The sequence below is a fragment of the Pezoporus flaviventris genome, unplaced genomic scaffold, assembly GCF_033815535.1.
Source record: "Pezoporus flaviventris isolate CSIRO_AGI_PZ_B2104156 unplaced genomic scaffold, CSIRO_AGI_Pfla_v1 ptg000040l, whole genome shotgun sequence".
In the NCBI taxonomy this organism is placed as follows: domain Eukaryota; kingdom Metazoa; phylum Chordata; class Aves; order Psittaciformes; family Psittacidae; genus Pezoporus; species Pezoporus flaviventris.
This window is the reverse complement of record NW_026892588.1, coordinates 1,188,794-1,208,399: the sequence shown is the minus strand read 5'-3', so window position 1 is coordinate 1,208,399 and position 19,606 is coordinate 1,188,794. Positions and strand designations below refer to the sequence as shown.

Genomic DNA, 19,606 nt, shown 5'->3' with positions numbered 1-19,606 from the left:
AAATGCACTGTCTACTCACTGCTCACAAGCCAGGAGGAAGTCAAAAGAGACTCCAGAGCTGCTCTGTGGCCTTTCGCATCCTTCTTGCTGCAGCACCAACTCCAAGTAGCTCCCACACACCATGGAGCTGTAGATGCAGCAGCTGTGCTCCCCACTTCCCTGCCTCCTGTCCTGGATCATGTCACCGCACAGGGGGGCTGTCACCAGCATGTTACCCACAGCTCTGAATGGGGTGCTGGGGCACAGACAATCTATTGCTGGGGTGCTAAATTGCAGTGTCATTTTAACACCTCTTTTAACCCGTTTGCTTCAATGAATCTGGTCATCCTCTCGTCACAGAAAGTAATGAAGATGATTATCACAGTCTGACAGGCGCATCATCTCCATGGAAGGCTTTTGTTCGGCCAAAGATGAGAACTCTGAAATAAGCCACACATTGCTGATCCACTCACCCCACACCCTTGAACACCGAAGGGATGTGACAGGCTTGCATCTTACTCGTCAAAAATGCAACAGATGTTTCAGGTGGAAGCAGAAGGACACATCAGGTAGATCAGGCAAAAAAACCCACATCTTCTAATACCTGTTTAGGTGCTGAAGGGCAGCAGTGCTTGTGGGAAGAGGACCACAGCAGGTATGAGTTAGCCTCCTCCCTGACTCATGTTTCTCTGCGTATTACCTGGGCTCTTCCACTACTTAGGTATTGCAGCACCTTGTTATTTTAGGTGATTTCTAATTAACTGGGGCAGCACTTCCCAGTCTGGAGCAGATGTACCTGGATTTGATCCATGGTGGCATTAGGGAAAATATCTATAGCAGAAAAGAGCCAAAGGCAGAGAAATCTGCCTCCTCCAGCTCCAACTAGCAGTACTGGCACTGCTGTGACTGATTTGCACGGCGTCCACCACAGACATCCTGCCCTACAGAGTGTCTGGAGGTGCAGCAACATTTCTTGTACAGAAAACTTAAGGCTAAAGCAATAAATAAGGAAATCAAGTTCCCCATACCTCTGTCATTCTCATACCATTTCTGTGACAACACTACTCACTTACGTGTGAATCCAGGCTTCATTCTTGACTCAGCAACTCATTTAATGAGGTGAGGAAGAAGTTAACTCATTTTCTGACTGGTTTCTGTCCATTTTGGGATACCATTCTGCTAGCTTTGAACGGACTAGGCTCTTTGAAACACTGTCATGCTTCAGATGACTATGTAGGTATGACTGTGCAGACTGTGTACCTATGACAAGGCAGACTGTATAGCTATGACCAGGCAGCCAGCACTTCATACTCCTTCATACACCTTCCACTCAAGCTCTGTGAACTCATCAGTTTCCTTATGCCTTCTCCACCCCCCCCCAAAAAAAAAGTCCAAACCAACATAAAAAAGGGCTTTGAAACACCTTAAGGCATCTGATTTTCAAGAAGGACTAGACTCCCTGTAAGGTGTTTCAAACCAGGTCCCTATAAACAGAGGTATTAAACACAAGTCCTTTTCAGAAGTGCAAGCTGTAGCAGTGCACTTGTAAGGTGAGAAATTGCCATCTCTGTATTAAAGCTCAAGAATACTTTCTGAATCTCTTTTCCCCAATGAAGGTGTCCTGTTCCACAGGCTTACTACTCCCCCCAACACATAGCAACAAAGAACAGAGCACAGATACCCTACCGTAACACAGCATCACTCGCATAGCGCCGCTGACCTTGGCTCCCAGCTCTCCTCAGGCACACTGCTCCCGTCTCCCAGCCACCGCTGGCTTGCACTGGCACTCAGCTCTGGGTTGGAAAAATGGCTACTGCACATTTGTAAGATAAATATGTAACAGTTTAATATGCTTGGGAACTGCCTAGGCATATCAGCTGGCTTAGAAATGTTAATAACCCCTCTATGAAAAATCAGACAGCTGGGAGAGACTGTTTTGTTGCGGAGCGATAGTAACAGCCAAAGCTATGAAAGGATAAAGCCCAAAGAATAGTGCTCAACAAATCACCCTTCTCTAAATAGCCTGCCAACTAGAAAACCCATAAAATAGCGTATTTTAGAACTGGCTGGTAATTTTTGCAGCTGCAAAGCAAATGATGACCTTGGCATTGTCAATACTCATGATACATTAATGAAGCACTTTGTCAGAAACTGAGTTCCTTTAGTTTTACTGCTTTACTTACTGCAGCTGCAAAAACATACTAATGGTCATATTTCACTGCCATAAAAACCTTACTTGTAATGTCATACTCCTACCACAAGCATCATTTAATGACATCAGGGAACATGGTCAGAGGTTTCACCTTCCACTGTGATGGCAGTTAAGGCAGCAGCAGGCAGTAAGCTTCTGGAGTTAGTCATTACCACCTGGTAGTACAAAAGGGGCAGAATAAGAGGAACAAACACCACCAAACATTACCTCCAGGTCTGCCAGCAAACTTCATTTAAAAGTGTGTACTCTGTTCTCTTCTAAGATGTACAATTTGCCACTTTAAAATGAAATCCAGCTTGTGACATTGCCACCAATAACATAAACCCAACACACAGATTTGTTTCCAAAATGTACGTTCCACTGAGTAAATCAACCATAAGCGTTTCTAACCTCATTGTTACCAACTGCACTGCTGGCAATTTCAAAGGCTTCATTTATCATCCATCTTCCAAATATTCTTTTGTTTGCCTGTATTAAATACAGACTTGGTAGGCAAGTGGGATTTTCCGTACAGTAAGAGGCTACTTGTTGCCATTAGCAAATTGGCTGTAGTGCTCTCTTCCCTCCCGGTCCCACCAACTACACAACTCGGCCAAGAGGTGTCTTCCCTCAGAACAGGATTTGTGACTGGATTCATGGCCCCCATCCTACTCACGAGGACTCCTTTGCAAGATCCTGTGACAAGTCAATCTTCTGTGGTATGACCAAGCCAGTGTTTCTGTGCCATACACACTATTTTCCATTGAGGTACTAAATAAAAGCATACAGTGAAAGGCAGCAATGGGAGCAGCAGCCTCTCCTACTCACAGCTCAGGATCACTGTACATGTAGATCTGAGCCTCTGTGCTATTGCACTCACCCTTTACTAACTTCATCTAACTACTCACTTTTATCTAGGTCTTTTTGGTTTTAGCCTTTCTTTGATCCCAACTTCAGCATTTGAAAGACTATCCCATTAGAGCCACTGAGTTTCTCCTTCACTGATGTCCTGTCTCTGTTATTTGAATCTGTGTATCTCTGGCTACTTACACCTCTATCTCTTTCTTGAGTTTCCTGGCTGAGCCTTTAACAAAGCCTTAATGGTATGTCTTGAGGCAGAGAGCAATATAAATTAAGCAGGGAAACCAAGTAATACAAAACAGTGATTAAAAATTTCTATAGGTTTCCCTCAACTCATTACAATAGCATCTTCCCCAGCAGAAGCTCAGAAAATTTTGTTTATAGGTAGCATTGGGATATCTATGGAATAGTGCAGTTTGCCATCCCCCATGCTTTATGCTGAATGGTTATTTTGCCTTTGAGATGGGGCATCTGTTAATGACAACAGCAGTTCAATAAAGTGGAGGTATTCTTGCCTCGTGTGATGGTTTTGGCTGGGATAGAGTTAATTTGCTTCATAGTAGCTAGTATGTTTTGGATTTGTGCTGGAAACAGCATTGATCATACGGGGATGGTTTAGTTATCACTTAACAGTGCTCACACAGAGCCAAGGCCTGTTTCTGCTCCTCACCCCACCAGCGAGCAGGCTGGGGGTACACACAGAGTTGGAGGGGTCACAGCTGGGACAGCTGAACACAATGGACCCAAGGGATATCCCAGACCATATGTTGTCACACTCAGCATATAAAGCTGGGGGAAGAAGAAGGAAAGGGGGACATCTGGATGATGGTGTTCGTCTTCCCACATAACAGTTATACATGATGGAGCCCTGCTGTCCTGAGGATGGCTGAACACCTGCCTGACCATGGGCAGTGGTGAATGAATTCCTTGGTCTCCTTTGCCTGTGCATGGCTTTTACTATACCCATTAAACTGTCTTTATCTCAACCCATGAACTGTCTCAATTTTACTCTTGCAATTCTCTCCTCCATCCCGCTGGGGGATCCATCCCACCCCATCCTGGAGGCACTCAGCACTCCTTTCTGCCCTCAAGAGCATCATTATTGGCACTCCCAAGCGTGGCTGGCAGGCAGGACAGCCAAGGTTTTTAATACCAGTACTGAAAGGGGCTCTTACAACTCTACCTGCTCCACCTCACCCCCTTGGGCAGCAAATATGGCAACAACAGTGCCTCACAGGGAAGACAGGCAGGAGATGTTGAGGTGGAATAGACTTATAGAAAACTGTGGAAAAAAATCCTTCCATTTCCTTTTGCTAAGTAGTGATGTTATTAACAGCAATTCACAATCCTAGGTTTTGCAGCAGACACTAGTTCACCAAGTAACTGAGAGTAGCAATTAATGCAGTGCCAGTCATGGGAAGTAGATAAGTAGCAAAGACTGTTCCCTTCAACCAAGGCCAGTCCTGCTAGCAATCTGGAAAGGAAAAGATCCATATCCCATTACCAGTTCTTTATGACATTCAAAACCAAGAAATACTGATAAGAATCTCTGAATAATTAAGTTTAAGCTGATGTGAGCAGAAAGCTCAACTGGATTGGAGATGTTAGACTCTTCATTAGCTTGCTGGCAGGAAATTGCCTAGGTCAAATTCATTCTGTAAGTAATTCCTTGGAAACAAATAAAGCTATCTCAGCAAACAGTTTTGTTCAGAGTCTTGGGGTTAAGGAATGTGCTAAGGCTTTCTTCCATGACAGAAAATTAAAGAGTAGTATAGTTTGCTGTTTGTGAGTTGCTCATGCTAATAGTTGTCTTCAATCATGTCATGCAGACATATGTTACCCACACTGGGGAGATGCAGGCTTCCAAGTTCTGGCAGGCTGGGCCTGCTAAACCTAAAAACTCCCTCCCATATTGTGGGAAAGAGCGCTCCCATATTGTCTCTTATGTGGATTTTTCTACTCCTTTCCCCTGTTCTCCTCATTAGATATACAGGATCCCTGCTGCCCTACTCTGGCCACACCAGTGACTGTATGTTCCTTAGTCCCTCGTTTCTCAAGGGCCCTCCCTCCCCATGCCAAGGGCTGTGTGCTTTTGCTAAACAGATGGCAGCTGTTCTATGTGCCCCTCATTTACAGCTTTCTGATTTCCCTTCACTTTTACGCCCATTGATGCCCAAAACAATTCTGGACAGACTGAATTAATCAGACGGGATGATTAGATTCTCAAGAACCAACCTTTTGAACCAAGCTACCTTTTGAACCAAGAGAACTATATAGGAAAAAAGCTCCATTGCATAAGGGCTACCATGGTTCAGCTGCTATTCAATATACCATGTGCTTACCAGTGCATGCAATGAGAATGTGATTTAGGCTAATGCAGGCTATGGCTATGGGTAGCAACTGGATTTAGGCCTCTTCTCTTGATGAAGGGAAATAAAAGGCCCTGAATATGGAAATGTTTGTCCATACAGACATCCTACAGTAAACATTCTAAAAGCCAGAATTCTCTCATCACAGGAACTGCTTTATCTGAGTCATCATGAACAGGTCTGAACCACCCAGGTCTAAAGTGATCTCCTCTAACTCCTCCAGCCAAGGGGCAATAGGTGCTATTAGTCAGAAAAGGGGCATCGATATGAGAGCTTCCAAATTCCTGAGGAGCAGCAGACTGTTCTGAAGATAGCCAGATCTACCTGAAACACTACTGGAGCCATGAGCTCCTTCCTGACCAGGTTCTCTTCTCTAAATCTTTGAGGATGGCTTGTCTGATGGCGCTTGAGTTGAACATCAGTTAGGCTTCAAATGCAATTTTAAGTGCTCTCTGTTGGGTATTTCCTTCTTCATATAACGTATTTGGATATATCTTTTCTGACGTACCTTTACCTTTAATGCCTACACTTCAGAGTTCAGAAAGTCAGCTCAGAAGTTGTGCCTGAGTAATTCCCAACTAAAAACTAAACCTCTCGTTTTGCTAGGTTTGCTCAGACAACACCAACACCAGCCATCAGCCTTGAATCAGCACCAGAAGTGACCTCATGTCTGCCAGCACTTCCAACAAGCCTTGGTGTTTCTTTGAATAAAGGACTTCAAAGTCCAAAGCGACTACACAAAAGCGAAGGTTCTCAAAAGCGACATCACTGCAGAGCAAGGATGTACTACCCGAAAAGCTGGACCCACCAGGAAGAAAGGCTTCCTCCTGCATTAACACAAATACTTAATGCAGAATAAAAACTATCCCATCTATTTGTAATTACTGTATTTTCTCTCATGATTGGTCTGAATTTACTTGGTAGAGCTACTAGGATCCATCCACAGCTTCTTTCCTCCCACCAGTTTTTTAGTGAAGTTATATAAAGGCTTTCTACTTATTGCAGGTTGGATTGAACCTGGGGTGTTTTCCAAGATGTAACTTTCCAGTTTCTATCATCAGGGACACCTGAATTACTTACTGGCTGGCACTCAGAGTAGGAACACTCTGTTCTACTTCCTTTAAGGTTAGCTGGCTGATTTTTCAGCTTTAGAAGCCTAGACATCACAAAAGGTTAAGCTCCTTCCCTCCTCCAATTCCAAAGTTCAGCTAAAGCACACCATGAATAGGAAGATGAGAACAAACAGAATAATAGAATCACATGGATTGTGTTGGAAGGGACCTTAAAGCTCATCCAGTTCCAACCCCCTGCCATGGGCAGGGACACCTCACACTAGAGCAGGTTGCTCCAAGCCCCGTCCAGCCTGGCCTTGAACACTGCCAGGGATGGGGCAGCCACAGCTTCTCTGGGCACCTTGTGTCAGTGCCTCAGCACCCTCACTGGGAAGAGCTTCTGTCTAATGTCTAATCTCAATCTCCCCTCTGTCAGTTTAAAACCATTCTCCTTTGTCCTGTGACTGCATGCCCTTGTAAAAAGTGCCTCTAGTAGCAGGTGAAGGCTTTTGTTTTATTTTCTAAATACCTGCACAGATTGGACCTGTCTGAACTTGCTCTGTCTCACCCTGTTAGAGGTACCCATTCGCTATGTTAGAGCAACAGTGATATTAGCCCCTACATCGGAAGGGCAAAGTATCTGTGGATACGCCAGTCTGCACACAAACTACTGCCTCGTCCTAGACTACAGCTCTAAACTGCAGCTCCCAGGAGAGCTACTGAAGCGGACTAAGCCACTGCTTCACGGCATACACTTTTGCTTTTAAAAGGCTCCTAATCATGCCCCCAGCAGAGGTGTTTCAACAGGCAGAAAGGAGAAGGCTGGGGCTTTGAGAGACTGATATGAAGGACTCGGAGGAGAGTGGATGGGGATGGACAGTGAAGATATGAAGCCCTTCACTGGGAAAGGGCTTGGGCAAGGATGTCAGCTTTATGTTTTTGTGAAATTAAAGCTCTGGTGTTTGTGATAGTAATAAACTCATCTATATAAAAAGAATGATGTAGTAACCTCAGATACTGACTTCACTGCACACGGAAGCAGAAGTTGGACTAACTGCAATAAGACTGCAATAAATCATGTTTGTGGAAGGCAATATGAGGCTAACACCAGGCACCCTAGCTTTGGACAGGAGCAATATTCATTCTCTCCCCTTAGACCACTTTGCTCTCACGTGAAATCCCCTCTAACTTAGGCATTAACAAAAGCCCTACACAGGGTGACACAGCTGAATAATCTGCATACAATGCACTAGCCTAAGAACATGTTAGGACTGCTTTTTCCTGAATCCTAGCCAGAAGCAAAAAATAGATAAAGTGAGAAATTAAATTAATTTGGATGTGTTCCTCCCTATAAAATAAGCAATCATATGGAGAGGAACCAAAATGCTGGCTCAGGACTCCTGCACTTACCTTTTGGGCTTTTATTCCTTAGCAATGGAGGCATTTCCATGACATCAAGCAGATAGCTAAAATAAGCATCTTTCCTAAATCAAGCTACGTGTGGAAGCCTAAAATCTATGTAAGGTATGAAAAAGCTACACGCAGGAGGAATGAGGGGGTGGGGATGAAGGAAGAAGGAGGAGGAAAAGACAGGGGGTGGAGAGTAACAGTAGAGAGCAGCAGTGGTCCAGCCCCTCAGAATCTGAAAAGCATCACAGGAGCCTCTGGATAAAGACCAGCCTTAGTAGCAAGGCTTGGAGACAGAGGATTTCAGCTCAGTGATAAAGCATGGTGAGTAGGATTTTTGTTATCTACCTTATTGTTTGCCCTGGTGCAATGGCATTTCCTTTGCTCTGACACTTGCAGCGGCTCCGAGGCACCGTTATTTCGGGATGACTGCTCATTTTTGGAGCATTGTTTTTTACTTAATTTTCCATACATCTCACAAATGTGTGCCTGTATCTATATAAAAGCACATCCTATCTCCTTTTGAAGCCATAAATTACTGAAAACAGCCAAAGCTGACAGCATTAACACTTAGCTGCCTGGTGCCAACAGGCTGCTGGTCGGAGCAAGTGAAAAATGCTGTTTCCTTCTCAGGTACACAGTGGAAATTTCTGCTCAGCTGCCTTGTCCTAGCAATAGAGTGATGATCTGATAGGTCCCTAGGAAGGAGTTTGTGCTGTCCTTTTATATGGTGTAATTGGAACATTTCAAGCAGTTTCATTTCTTTCAGCCTCAGGTATAGAAGAAAACTGTGTGATGGGCACAGGGGATTTGGCAGAGAACGAGTCTCCTTTTGTCATGATATCAGCCTCCTTCCACCCCACCCTACCACACACCCCCCACAGAGCTGGAGAAAGCACCAGGTGCCCCACAATGGGCTGGGGGAAGCAGTGGGTGCTGCTGTCCCCCAGGGACCCCTCCTGTCAGCACACAGCAGGTCAGGATGCTGGGACTAGAAACGTGGTTAATTCTACTACGGAAAATTCTGAGCTCCACGGAACACTTGGCAGGGCTTAAAGGAAGGGTCAGGCTTCCCTACAGCACATTGCTAGTAAGATTAAGCATTTAACTACACATCCTTCTAGCATTCTGCCGGGGAGTATAAGATTTTACTTTGTGTGCTCAGGGGAATTAAGGTTGGAGAAAATCACACCAATGTACTTTTTGCCAGTTCCTAGTGAGAAAACCATTGCCTGACCTAAATGTATATGCAAATAATTAGGCATCCTGAGTTACCCAAGAGAGACAAATGATTAAAGGAAATGATAAGATACAGCCACTAAGGATGATGAAGAGAATACTCCTCACAAGAGGCATGATCTCAATGCAGGTTTGTGTGTCACACAGGCATCTTTAAAAATAAACAGTCTTCTGTTTCCTGAATCATGACGTCTGTGATTACATCCTCCAGCCTTTCCACCCTGTTCTCTTCTGTTTTCTAATGGAGATGAGATACTAGCAGGGTAATAAGTTTAAGTGAGAAGATGAGCCTTGCTTTAAAATCCTCTTTAGTTTTCACCATAAGAACTGTTACGTTTATTGTTTATTAAGTTTACTGTTACGAGAAGCAGTGTTACAGTAACTGCAAACAGGGTATCACTGTGCTCTAGCAAGGACAGATTTCATTGCTTTGCAATTAAAAATCAAATTAATAGAATGGGATGCATGTTCATGATTATTAGTATTTCCATTATTAACTTTTCTGAGATAGAGAATTAAGGTTTTTGACTGAAAATAAGCAGTCTTATTCCAAACAAATCCCTCTCCCCACTTCACTGCGAGCACCAGGTGGTCTTTAGGCATTGCTGATTGATTAGAACCTAAGCATTAAAAATTAGCATTGTCCACTGAGTTTAAAAGTAGCTGTGGCTCTCACCACCTCATGCTTGCTTGGTTTTGCATTGTAAGACTTCCAACTGATGCTCAGCAGAAATCATCCCAAGGTATAGAAGGCATAAGAAGGAAGAGCCTCCCAGAGTGCTCCATTCTTCTTTCCTTTTCCCATTATAGAATTTCTTAAGAATTATGAAAAAAAAACCAACATTTTGCCTTAAAGTGCATCCATTTTAAGCATAACACATGCCCCAATGCCCAAAGCAGAGATATGTTTTCAGGAAACCTAATTATGCTACCATTTTTATTTGGAAAGCAGGGGTAACATTTTCAAAGGCAACACTGATACTCAGGATCTTAAGTTTGATACAAAGCCACTTGTGGGAAAAGGATTTTGGACTTGTTCCAAACTTGTATCCTAAAACATAAAAGCAACCCACATGGAGATTTTCCTTCTTTTAAAATTAAAAAACCTAAAAGAGGATGCAAGGTTTACCAACTCTTTCATTTAATAAAGGCAAAATGCTTGGAGGGAGGTGAAATTAAGGCTTCAAGTGCCAAGCAGAATTCTGCTTAGCAAGAGACAGCAAGGTACCATCTCCACAACCTGCCAATTTTAAGAATGATATAAATGTAAAGAAGCAGAAAAAGCACTCCTATCTCCCCTGCAAATTAACAGCTATATTCTGGATTTTGCTTATTCCTATCTCCAAGAGTGACAATTATATATAAATTACACATCAAAGAAACAAGTAGGAGTGTCCAAGTCAGAGAGCTGATAAGATTTGGTAATAAATGAGCCTTAGTCATATTCTTTCTACTTAAGCAAAAGTAATTCTGAGCCAAGCTTACTGAAGCCAGTGTTACTCTGAATGTCCTCTTCGTAACACTATTATTTCCATGTATGCAACCCCAGTGAAGCAGATACTTCTATTTTTCCAATAAGATGATCTTCCTTAGAGTTACTCCCAAAAGGACCAGTATTTTATCTACTGACACATAAAGGTACAATTTATTTTACCTTTCCTTTGAAGATAACCCGAGCAAACCTTTCTACTGTGAGATAAGCCCAAAATACAAAGAAAGTTTCTCCCCATTCCTCCAGAGAGGGAGAACTGTAGACAGCTCAGCTTAGCAGAAAGCTTTGAGGGCCATGGGTACTGGCACATGTGAACCCCCTCTTCCCTGACCCATACAAGAGAGGCAATATTTGGTCAGTTTGAATACTGCCTCCACCCAAATTCCTCCTGCTTCCAGCTCAGCTGCACCCCTCTTTGGCCTTTGTCTGCTGTCCTGGACTTAGGTAGAATTTAGGCCATCTGAATATGGCACTTATTAACCAGAACAGTTACCTAACTCAGTCTTGTTCAGGTCCTCATAACCCAGAACTATAAGCAATTGCACTGAACTGTCCTAAAACCAAGTCTCCTCAGCCCACAGGAATGAGTTCACCTTCCCATTCTAAACCTTTCATCTACTTCTAGATGAATAACAGACACAGTAAAACCTGGTTTTATGAAAAGACTCAAACAGCCTGCACAGATGATGTATGTTTGAGCATGAGCAATGTTATCCAAATTTAAACCAAAACTGTATTTTCATTTATAGTACAAAATCAAATTCCAGATCCAATTGCCTGCTTAGATACTGGTGAAATCCTAAAAGTGAGCAGCTGGTATGAACAAAGCAGATAATTGTACTGTTTACTGTAGATGGGAAGTCTCAGTGTTGCTGCACTTAAGATCATTGTAAATGACAATTAAACTGTAGCCCATGTAAGATCCAAGGATGTCCTCTATTTAAACATGTGCTCCATAAGTAACATTAACAAAGAAAACACCCAGAGCCTATTGAAAACAGAACAACCTAGCTTTAGTAGACTGACTACCAGAGTTTTACTTTACAGTGATTACAAAATATATTTCCTTTGCAAAGGTGGAAATCAGTCCCTCATATACTCTTTATTTATCCTTGTGGAAGAAGGGATATACCGCAAGTTAAGTCTAAGAGGAGACCAGAGACAGGCAGTAGTGTAGCCAGGTGCATGGGTCAAGAAATCCCAGAGAATATGGACCATTTGTTAAATGCCTAGAATTATTTTTCATGGGATTTCACATAACCACTGGAGGATAACTTCCCCTTACAGCACTTCAGTATGTTTCTAACTTCACTGGTACCACTTCTGGGGTTAGAGATAAAACTTGTGTCACTGCAGAGAGAAAAAAAAAGGTATCATGGTATAGTCCACTACAACCAAAAGTGCTAAAAGTACTAATAGAAAGAGAGTGGCATTGCATAAATATTTCTGTTCTATATTTGGAAAGAAGCTTACTGATAATGGATAGCACATGAGGATGAAAAGGAACTCATAGGAAGGGAAGTTACAAAACAACATCTGAGATGACTTTGTTAAAAACCCTGCAGGCTCTGCAGTCAGAGCTGATTGAGGAGATCTTCCCCTTCTTGGTGTTCATTTACTTAGTAACATTTTTAATGGCGAAGATTCCTGAAGCTGCGATAGTGTTAGAATAAGCAGGATGACACAATGAAATAGATACTAATTAGACTGGCACGAATCCTGAAGGAAATGGGAAGAAGAATATATGGTATTAGAGACATTAAACAGCATACAAAGTTGGTGACTGTATGTACATAAAATTTTAAAACACAACAAACAAAAACCCTACACCTTTTCTTTCTTATCAGGGGAAACTCAAAAAGTACAGTAGGCTACTATAAGTGTAGCTAACATTATTATACTACATATATTTTCAGGACAGATGTTATTCAGGCCATTTGGGCTTTCATGATAAAACCGTTCACCTAATCTATAAAAAGCAGACAGGAGAAGAACAAGCCTTGAAGTTTCTAGACTCAGTTACCAAACTAGTTCTAAACCATTTATCAAACTGGTAGTTCAATTGTGTTTCATATCAAGGAGACAGAATTCAGATCAAAGATTTCTTTATTCAAAATATTATCTAATGGCATCCAGAATTCTTAGTTTTAACAATTTTCATAGTTGACAATAAAATAAATCCACCTTTAAAGCCTTTTGAATGTTCCTACAGAAAAATTTTCCAAGTATGCAATTTCCTACAAAAATGACCCTTGATTAATACTCAGAATAGGCAGAAATAGCTATAGGGCTTCAAAGAGTCCTACTTAACATTGTTGTAACACTAGCATTTGCCATTTGTCACAGATCTCTAAGGAGTTTCTCGGCAGCAGTACTTTCCACAGGGACACATTACCTACATCAACAACTGCAAAGGACTGAGATGTTAGACACTTTATTTTGGGGATATTAATACCTGGTCTTGCAGCAGCTATTTCTGATTGTTTTCACAGCTCTGATGAAGTTCTGCACACTGAATTTCTTCTCAATCACACCTTGCTTTTCAGAAGAGGACTATAATCATGTCCCAGTGACCTATTTCTATATATGCAAAACAAGTTTCCTGCAGCATCAGTGAACTCTAGATACCTGACAGTGTAGTAAAATGTTTACTGGCTTTCATTAAGAAGGCACTGAAATACTCACATGCAGCTCCTAATGCAAGTAAACATGCCAACATCTCAATCACACTGATAGATGTCTACCTATAACCAGCCCCCATGTTTTCCATAGCAGCCATACTCCTGATGTTAAATATTCACACCTTACCCTTACCTTTTCTACCTTTTGTCACTGACCTATGTGTGCTTGCCAATATTGTTAATCACCTGCTAGACTGCAGTTTCTCTGAGAAACAGGGTGTCACTGATCTGGGGTAACGGTTGGATCTGATGATCTTAAAGGTCTTTTACAACCTGGTTGATTCAATGATTTGCCTGCTGGGGACCAGCTGCAGGGGACACAACTCCCCATAGCCTGCAAGGTGTTTGTTGCTCAGTGTTGCTGTTCACAGCAGCTCCTGGCAACTGGAAAGCCTCTGGAGGCTGCAGACAGCTATTATAGTCCAAGGCACACTAAAGACTGCTCTAAATTGTACTTTCAGGGTGTATGAAGGCTAGGCTTAGTGCTGAATTTAAAATCTCCCTGGCTGTCTTTGTACTGTGTGTAGGTCTGGATCCTTAGATCAGATCAAAGATTGTTCTCAAGGGAGTATTGGTAATTTTTCATTTCATCAGAGCAGTTACATATGGTTTGTCAAGGAGTGCTAGAGATAGCATTGTGTTGTTTGTGTGTGGTGCAGAGCTCAGTGGCTCTAAATGATTTTTGTTATTACATCTACACAATTCAAAACAAGATAAATCATTAACTGAGATTTTATTAAGGAAAGATCCAAGCACATTCTTTCATGAATAGGACTTGGAGGCTTTCTCCTACTTCCCATCTAGTAAAAATCTGGTTTCTCTATCAGCTTTTAGGAAGTGCTTGCTTCTTCCCTGACCTACCTTTATGTAACTCCATGGGTTTACTCAATATTCAAGTTGATACAAGGCAGGAAAGGATCAGATCGGTCAACGGAATAACTGCTGGAAAACTGAAAGTGTCATAGCTAAAATAATTAATAACTAATTAGATTTCTGAGAACATAAACCAGATTCAGTACTAAACCATACAGGCAGAGTTCAAAATTGGCATTGATACAGGTAATAGAGTATTTTTGGAAACAGCTAAGTAATACACAATGCAGATTCAATGTGAAAATGCCTTGTGTGCTACACCGGCCTTTCTAAACTGGAAATGACACTTCTGGCATAGTTAACAGTGATTTTCAGTGTGGCACTTTTGACTTTTACAGTAAAAGCAGTAGTGCAGAAAAGGATGCATTATGCTCAGGAGGAAGCAAATTCAGTAATTCAGTTTCAGCATGCTTTCCACAGTAGTACCAAGGTTTATGGATTTTCTACTCATAGGTAAGGATCAATTTAACATAAAGTGAGCACCATGTGTCAAGTGTTTGATCCATTTTCTCAGCTTGATCCACCTTGAGCTCTTTGTCATCCTCAAAGACATAGATTGAAGGACATGGAACTGTTGGAACAAGTCCAGAGGAGGTGACGAGGATGATCAGGGGCGGGAGCACCTCCCGCATGAAGACAGGCTGAGGAAGTTGGGGCTGTTCAGCCTGGAGAAGAGAAGGCTGCGTGGAGACCTCATAGCAGCCTTCCAGTATCTGAAGGGGGCTTACAAGGGTGCTGGAGAGGGACTCTTCATTAGGGACTGTAGTGACAGGACAAGGGGTAATGGGTTAAAACTTAAACAGGGGAAGTTTAGATTGGATATAAGGAAGAAGTTCTCTACTGTTAGGGTGGTGAGGCACTGGAATGGGTTGCCCAGGGAGGATGTGAATGCTCCATCCCTGGCAGTGTTTAAGGCCAGGTTGGATGAAGCCTTGGGTGACACGGTTTAGTGTGAGGTGTCCCTGCCCATGGCAGGGCAGTTGGAACTTGATGATCTTAAGGTCCTTTCCAACCCTAACTATTTTATGATTCTGTGATTTATGAACTGCTGCCTCCCTGATGCACACACACTTGCATGTTTGAGTTCCTCAGGCACTGCTTTTTATTAATGCCTCTTCTACTTTTGGAATAGGACATCTATCTGGTTAAAAGCCCCATTGAAATTATAACCCTAAACCCCAAACCCCCTCATTTCTAACAGACAAAATGTTCTCTGAGCCTCAGGACCAACCCATAATGCATACCCTCTTCTTTATGTAACTTCATTGACTTACGCAATATTGCAGCTGATACAAGGCAGGAAAGGATCTTCCAACCATTACCAATGTACCTCCAGTTTCTCATGCAATGCCATGACTCAGTGATGGAAATTTCTGGTGACAAGCCCATTCTATTAATGAATGTTTAATACCCATCACTTTGTTGTCCAGTTGTTTTTGAAGTTTACAAGTGCTTTTTCACCAACCTCACAATATTTTTCTGCTGCTGCTTTTGTTACAGAAACAGATGTGAAGAAGCAGGATGGAGCTCAAGAGGGGAAAGACCTTCATAAAATCCAGTGTGCAACATGAGAAAGGGCCACCAGTGCTCCCAGTTCCTATAAGCAAAGACAAAACAGCAGCTCTGAATGGAAACCAAAGTGTAGCTGAAGTCCAGCTGGCATGTTTGGCCACACACAAGAACTACAGGTTTTCTACCAGAGCAACAAGGAATGGAGCTGGTGACCACAGCCTGGAAAAATCATCTGGGTCCTCCTACAAACTTGTAAGGAAGAGTAAAACCCATGACTGTGTTGCTGAGGCAGACAAAACAGAGCACTGCAGCTCCAGCAGTAGGGCTTGTGAGGAAGGTTTTTCTGGAAAGGGTAAAGGCCGGCTTGTGAACAGCATCAGCTTTTCAGGGATGTCCAGCTCCAGCAGTAAGAAAGAGTGTTTGGTCAGTCCCAGCCAGTCTGCATGCAGCAGCCAGATGATCGATTACAGGAACTTTGTGCCACAGATGCCTTTTGTACCAGCTGTCGCAAAAACCATTCCCAGAAAGAGGATTTCCCTCAAGAGATCTAAGAAAGGGCTCAGAGATATATTCCATATAAGAAAAAACAAACCAGACAGCCTCACGTTCCTGGTGGAGAAGGACAAGAATCTGTCTTCTCCAGCCAGCAAGAGTGAGTTGTCTGGGAGCCTTGCGAATTACCTTTTCAAGTCTGGAGAAAGCTTTGCAGCTGACTGCTTGTCCCAAGACTGCTCAGACAGTGAGATACAGTCTGACTCTTCCTATGACTGCTGCAACACCCTGTGTGAAGATGTTGCCTCTCTGAAGAGCTTTGACTCCCTCACTGGCTGTGGGGAAATCTTTGCTGATGAGAGCTCTGCTCACCTGGAGCTGGAGAACAGCAAGGAAGTTCTGCTGAGGCGAAGCAAGCACAAAGACAACCCTGTAATGGGCTCTTTCCAAGGGGGGGTGGAGCAGCTGGCCTCTCCTGGCCAGAGTGAGACGGCTGAATTTGCAAAATTCTGGGATAACATCAACAAATCAGTGAGGCTACATCAGAGTGCTCTGTTTGATAAGAAGGTACGGAAGGTACCTGGTCCTGACATGGAAACGGCTAGAAGCCAGGCTGCTGCATCTGTGACAATCCCTCAAGTGTCGCCTGATGAAGACGGTGACAATTCCAAAGAGAGCTCCACAGAAACAGGAACGCCAAAAAGTGACAACCAGGAATCCATATCCACAAGTGATGAGGGCTACTATGATTCATTCTCTCCTGGACAAGATGATGAAATGAAGGAAGCTCAGACGCCTGGGGTCCCAAGTAGATTTCCAAGAGACAGCTACAGTGGAGATGCCCTTTATGAGCTCTTCTATGACCCAAATGAAGTAAAAATAAACTCAGTCTTAGACGATGACCTGTGTGCATCTGAAAGCTTTTCAGAACAAGCCATTGAAATACCTTTGTCCATTTACAGCTTTCATGTTGGAGCTGAGGAGAACATGGCTTCCCAACCGGCTCTAGACATTATCAGCCAGGGTTTTTTCCACAGCACATGGAAAGGCAAAGAGTGTTTGCTAAAGCTCTGTGATACTGAGCTTTCCCTGACCATGGGGATAATAAACTGGCTGCGTAAACATGCAGGACTCGCTTCCTCCCCTGACTCTCCTCAGAGTGCTCACTCACAGCCAGAAAAGTCTAATGATTCACCAATCCCAACCAGCCCCAGTCCAGAGCAGAAAGTGAGCACAGAAGCTCAGCAGGAGAAACCAAGCAAACAAGAATCCAATGCATTTAACCTATGTGTGCCCTTGGATGAAAGCAAGCACACAACCCAGGCTTCCTCAGAAAACATTGCTGAAAGAGACCACAGCCTAGACTCTTGTCCGAACACATCTAATCTGGATTTCCAAGGAAGGGAAGGGAATAGCCACAAGGATTCACCTACAGTGCCTGGGAATGTGGAAATTACCAGAGCACCAAACTACACACCACAGTCACTGGGTAACAGAGACAATCTGCAGACATCTTCAACTGAGAATGAGAAGATGACAATTACAGACGGATGTGAGACATCCAGAGATAAAACCCCACTGCCAGAAAAGCTGAGCAGAGAGAGTGGCTCTCAGAGCTCTGAAAACCCTCTGTTAGATGACAATAACGAAGTAGAATCGTGTTACTCCTACAAGACTGCTGCGACCTCACTCCTAGAACCCCTTGAGAGGGAGGACAGAAATAAACCAATGTATCACTCTGTCTCTATTTCCTGTGACAAACCGCTGCAGCCTCTGACTCTCAGACACTTTCAGAGTTACATTAGCCCCACACCAACAGAGAGCAGCCCTAACATAGTGCAGCTTTTAGAGCACTGTGTAACACAAGTGGCATCATTTAAAATCAGCTATGAAAACAAGCACCTGGAAGACAAATGCATTGGGAATGAAATGAACAATATCATTCGTAAGATATCTCAGTACAAAAACAAGTTACTGCTGCAAAATGAATGCAACTGCATTGCCCAAAATCCAGAATACTCCAGTATTCCTAGCACAAACCAATACAACTATGAGACAAGTTCCCAATCTGGCAGTCTGTATCATTTGAAGCAAAACGGGGAGCAAATTTACTCTGAAGATCAGAAAAGTAGAGCAAAAATCCTAGACAAGGTCACCAGAAGCAAGATGAACTTTGAATATGCCCAGCTAAATAATCAAGCACTCTGCTGTTTAAAAGACATTACATTTGACCTCAGTCCAAGTGACTGTGCCCCTGCTACAACTCTTAGTAGACCAACATTTTTACCTCTCTTTAAGTCTGTCTGCTCAGACACACCTGCTACTTTCTTGCAAGATTCAGGCAGCTCCACCATCCCTCATCCTGACCTGGTGCAGCCCAAAGAGCCCAAGCACTGCAGCCCAGGGCTGTGGAGTTATGCAGAGACTCCCTGCAGGGGCATGGCTCAGCTGAATGCTCTGTCCCCTCACCTAGAGGCATCGACCCCAGACACAGCAGTGACAGGGAGGAACCACCAGTAACACATCTGCATTGAGAAGGTGAGTGCTTAGGGGAAGTCTGAAATCAAAGGTGAAACCCGTAACAGTTGGAGGCTGATACCTACTCAGGGTTTCTCAGTTTCTTAGTTTCATTGTTTCCAACACTCCACCATGGTAGTTAAGAGTAACTGGAATTTAAAATGCACAAACCGGGAGCCTCGTATAGCAGGTATCACACTGAATGAGTCTTACAAGTCCCATACAAAGGTTGAAGCCCCATCTTCCACCGAGGTGCAGCAGTTTTAGTACCAGCTGAAGGAGGCAGAAGTTTTCCTTTCTCACTCCAGTTTGGAACAACATTGGTGGATATGGGCTGCCAGCCACAGACTGCTGCCAGCTTTCAGCTCAGATTTCTGACTACCAGGTCATGAAACCCTAGAATCATAGGATGATTTGGATTGGAAAGGACCTTAAGATCACCCAGTTCCAACCCCCTGCTAAGGGCAGGGACACCTTCCACTAGACCATTTCACCCAAGGCTCTGTCCAACCTGGCCTTTACATTTCCACAGATGCAGCATTTCCCACTTCTTTGAGCAACTTGTTCTAGTGCCTCACCACCCTCACAGTAAAGAACTCCTTCCTTGTATCTTAACTTCTATATATCTTATATATAGAAGATACGTAGATATATTTCTTATATCTGTAACTTCTCCAGATTATATCTAATCTGAACTTCCCCTGTTGAAGTTTAAACCCATTACCCCAGTCCCAGATGAAGAGACCCTCTCCAGCATTCTTATAGGTGCCCTTCAGATACTGGAAGACTGCTGTGAGGTCTCCATGCAGCTTCTGTTCTCCAGGCTGAACAACCACAACTTTCTCAGCTTGAATCTGGGAGAAGCTCCAGCCCCCTGAGCATCCTAATAATTATTTCTGAAATTAGAAATTCAGTGCAGGCAAGGAAAGGTTTGTGGTCAC

The 19,606-nt window shown here is 43.2% G+C and overlaps 2 protein-coding genes across 2 annotated transcripts in view; both read left to right on the top strand.

Annotated features, from left to right (window-relative positions):
- PLEKHB2 (pleckstrin homology domain containing B2) overlaps window positions 1–19,606 on the top strand; it is a 476,827-nt gene that overhangs the window by 143,782 nt on the left and 313,439 nt on the right. The gene's annotated exons all lie outside the window — the stretch shown is intronic.
- AMER3 (APC membrane recruitment protein 3) overlaps window positions 8,034–19,606 on the top strand; it is a 35,810-nt gene continuing 24,237 nt past the window's right edge. The window contains exons 1-2 of the mRNA XM_061465387.1: window positions 8,034–8,183; window positions 15,645–18,686. Coding sequence (XP_061321371.1) covers window positions 15,666–18,668 — 3,003 coding nt within the window. The 5' untranslated portion in view covers window positions 8,034–8,183; window positions 15,645–15,665 and the 3' untranslated portion in view covers window positions 18,669–18,686. The remainder of the gene's footprint in view (window positions 8,184–15,644; window positions 18,687–19,606) is intronic.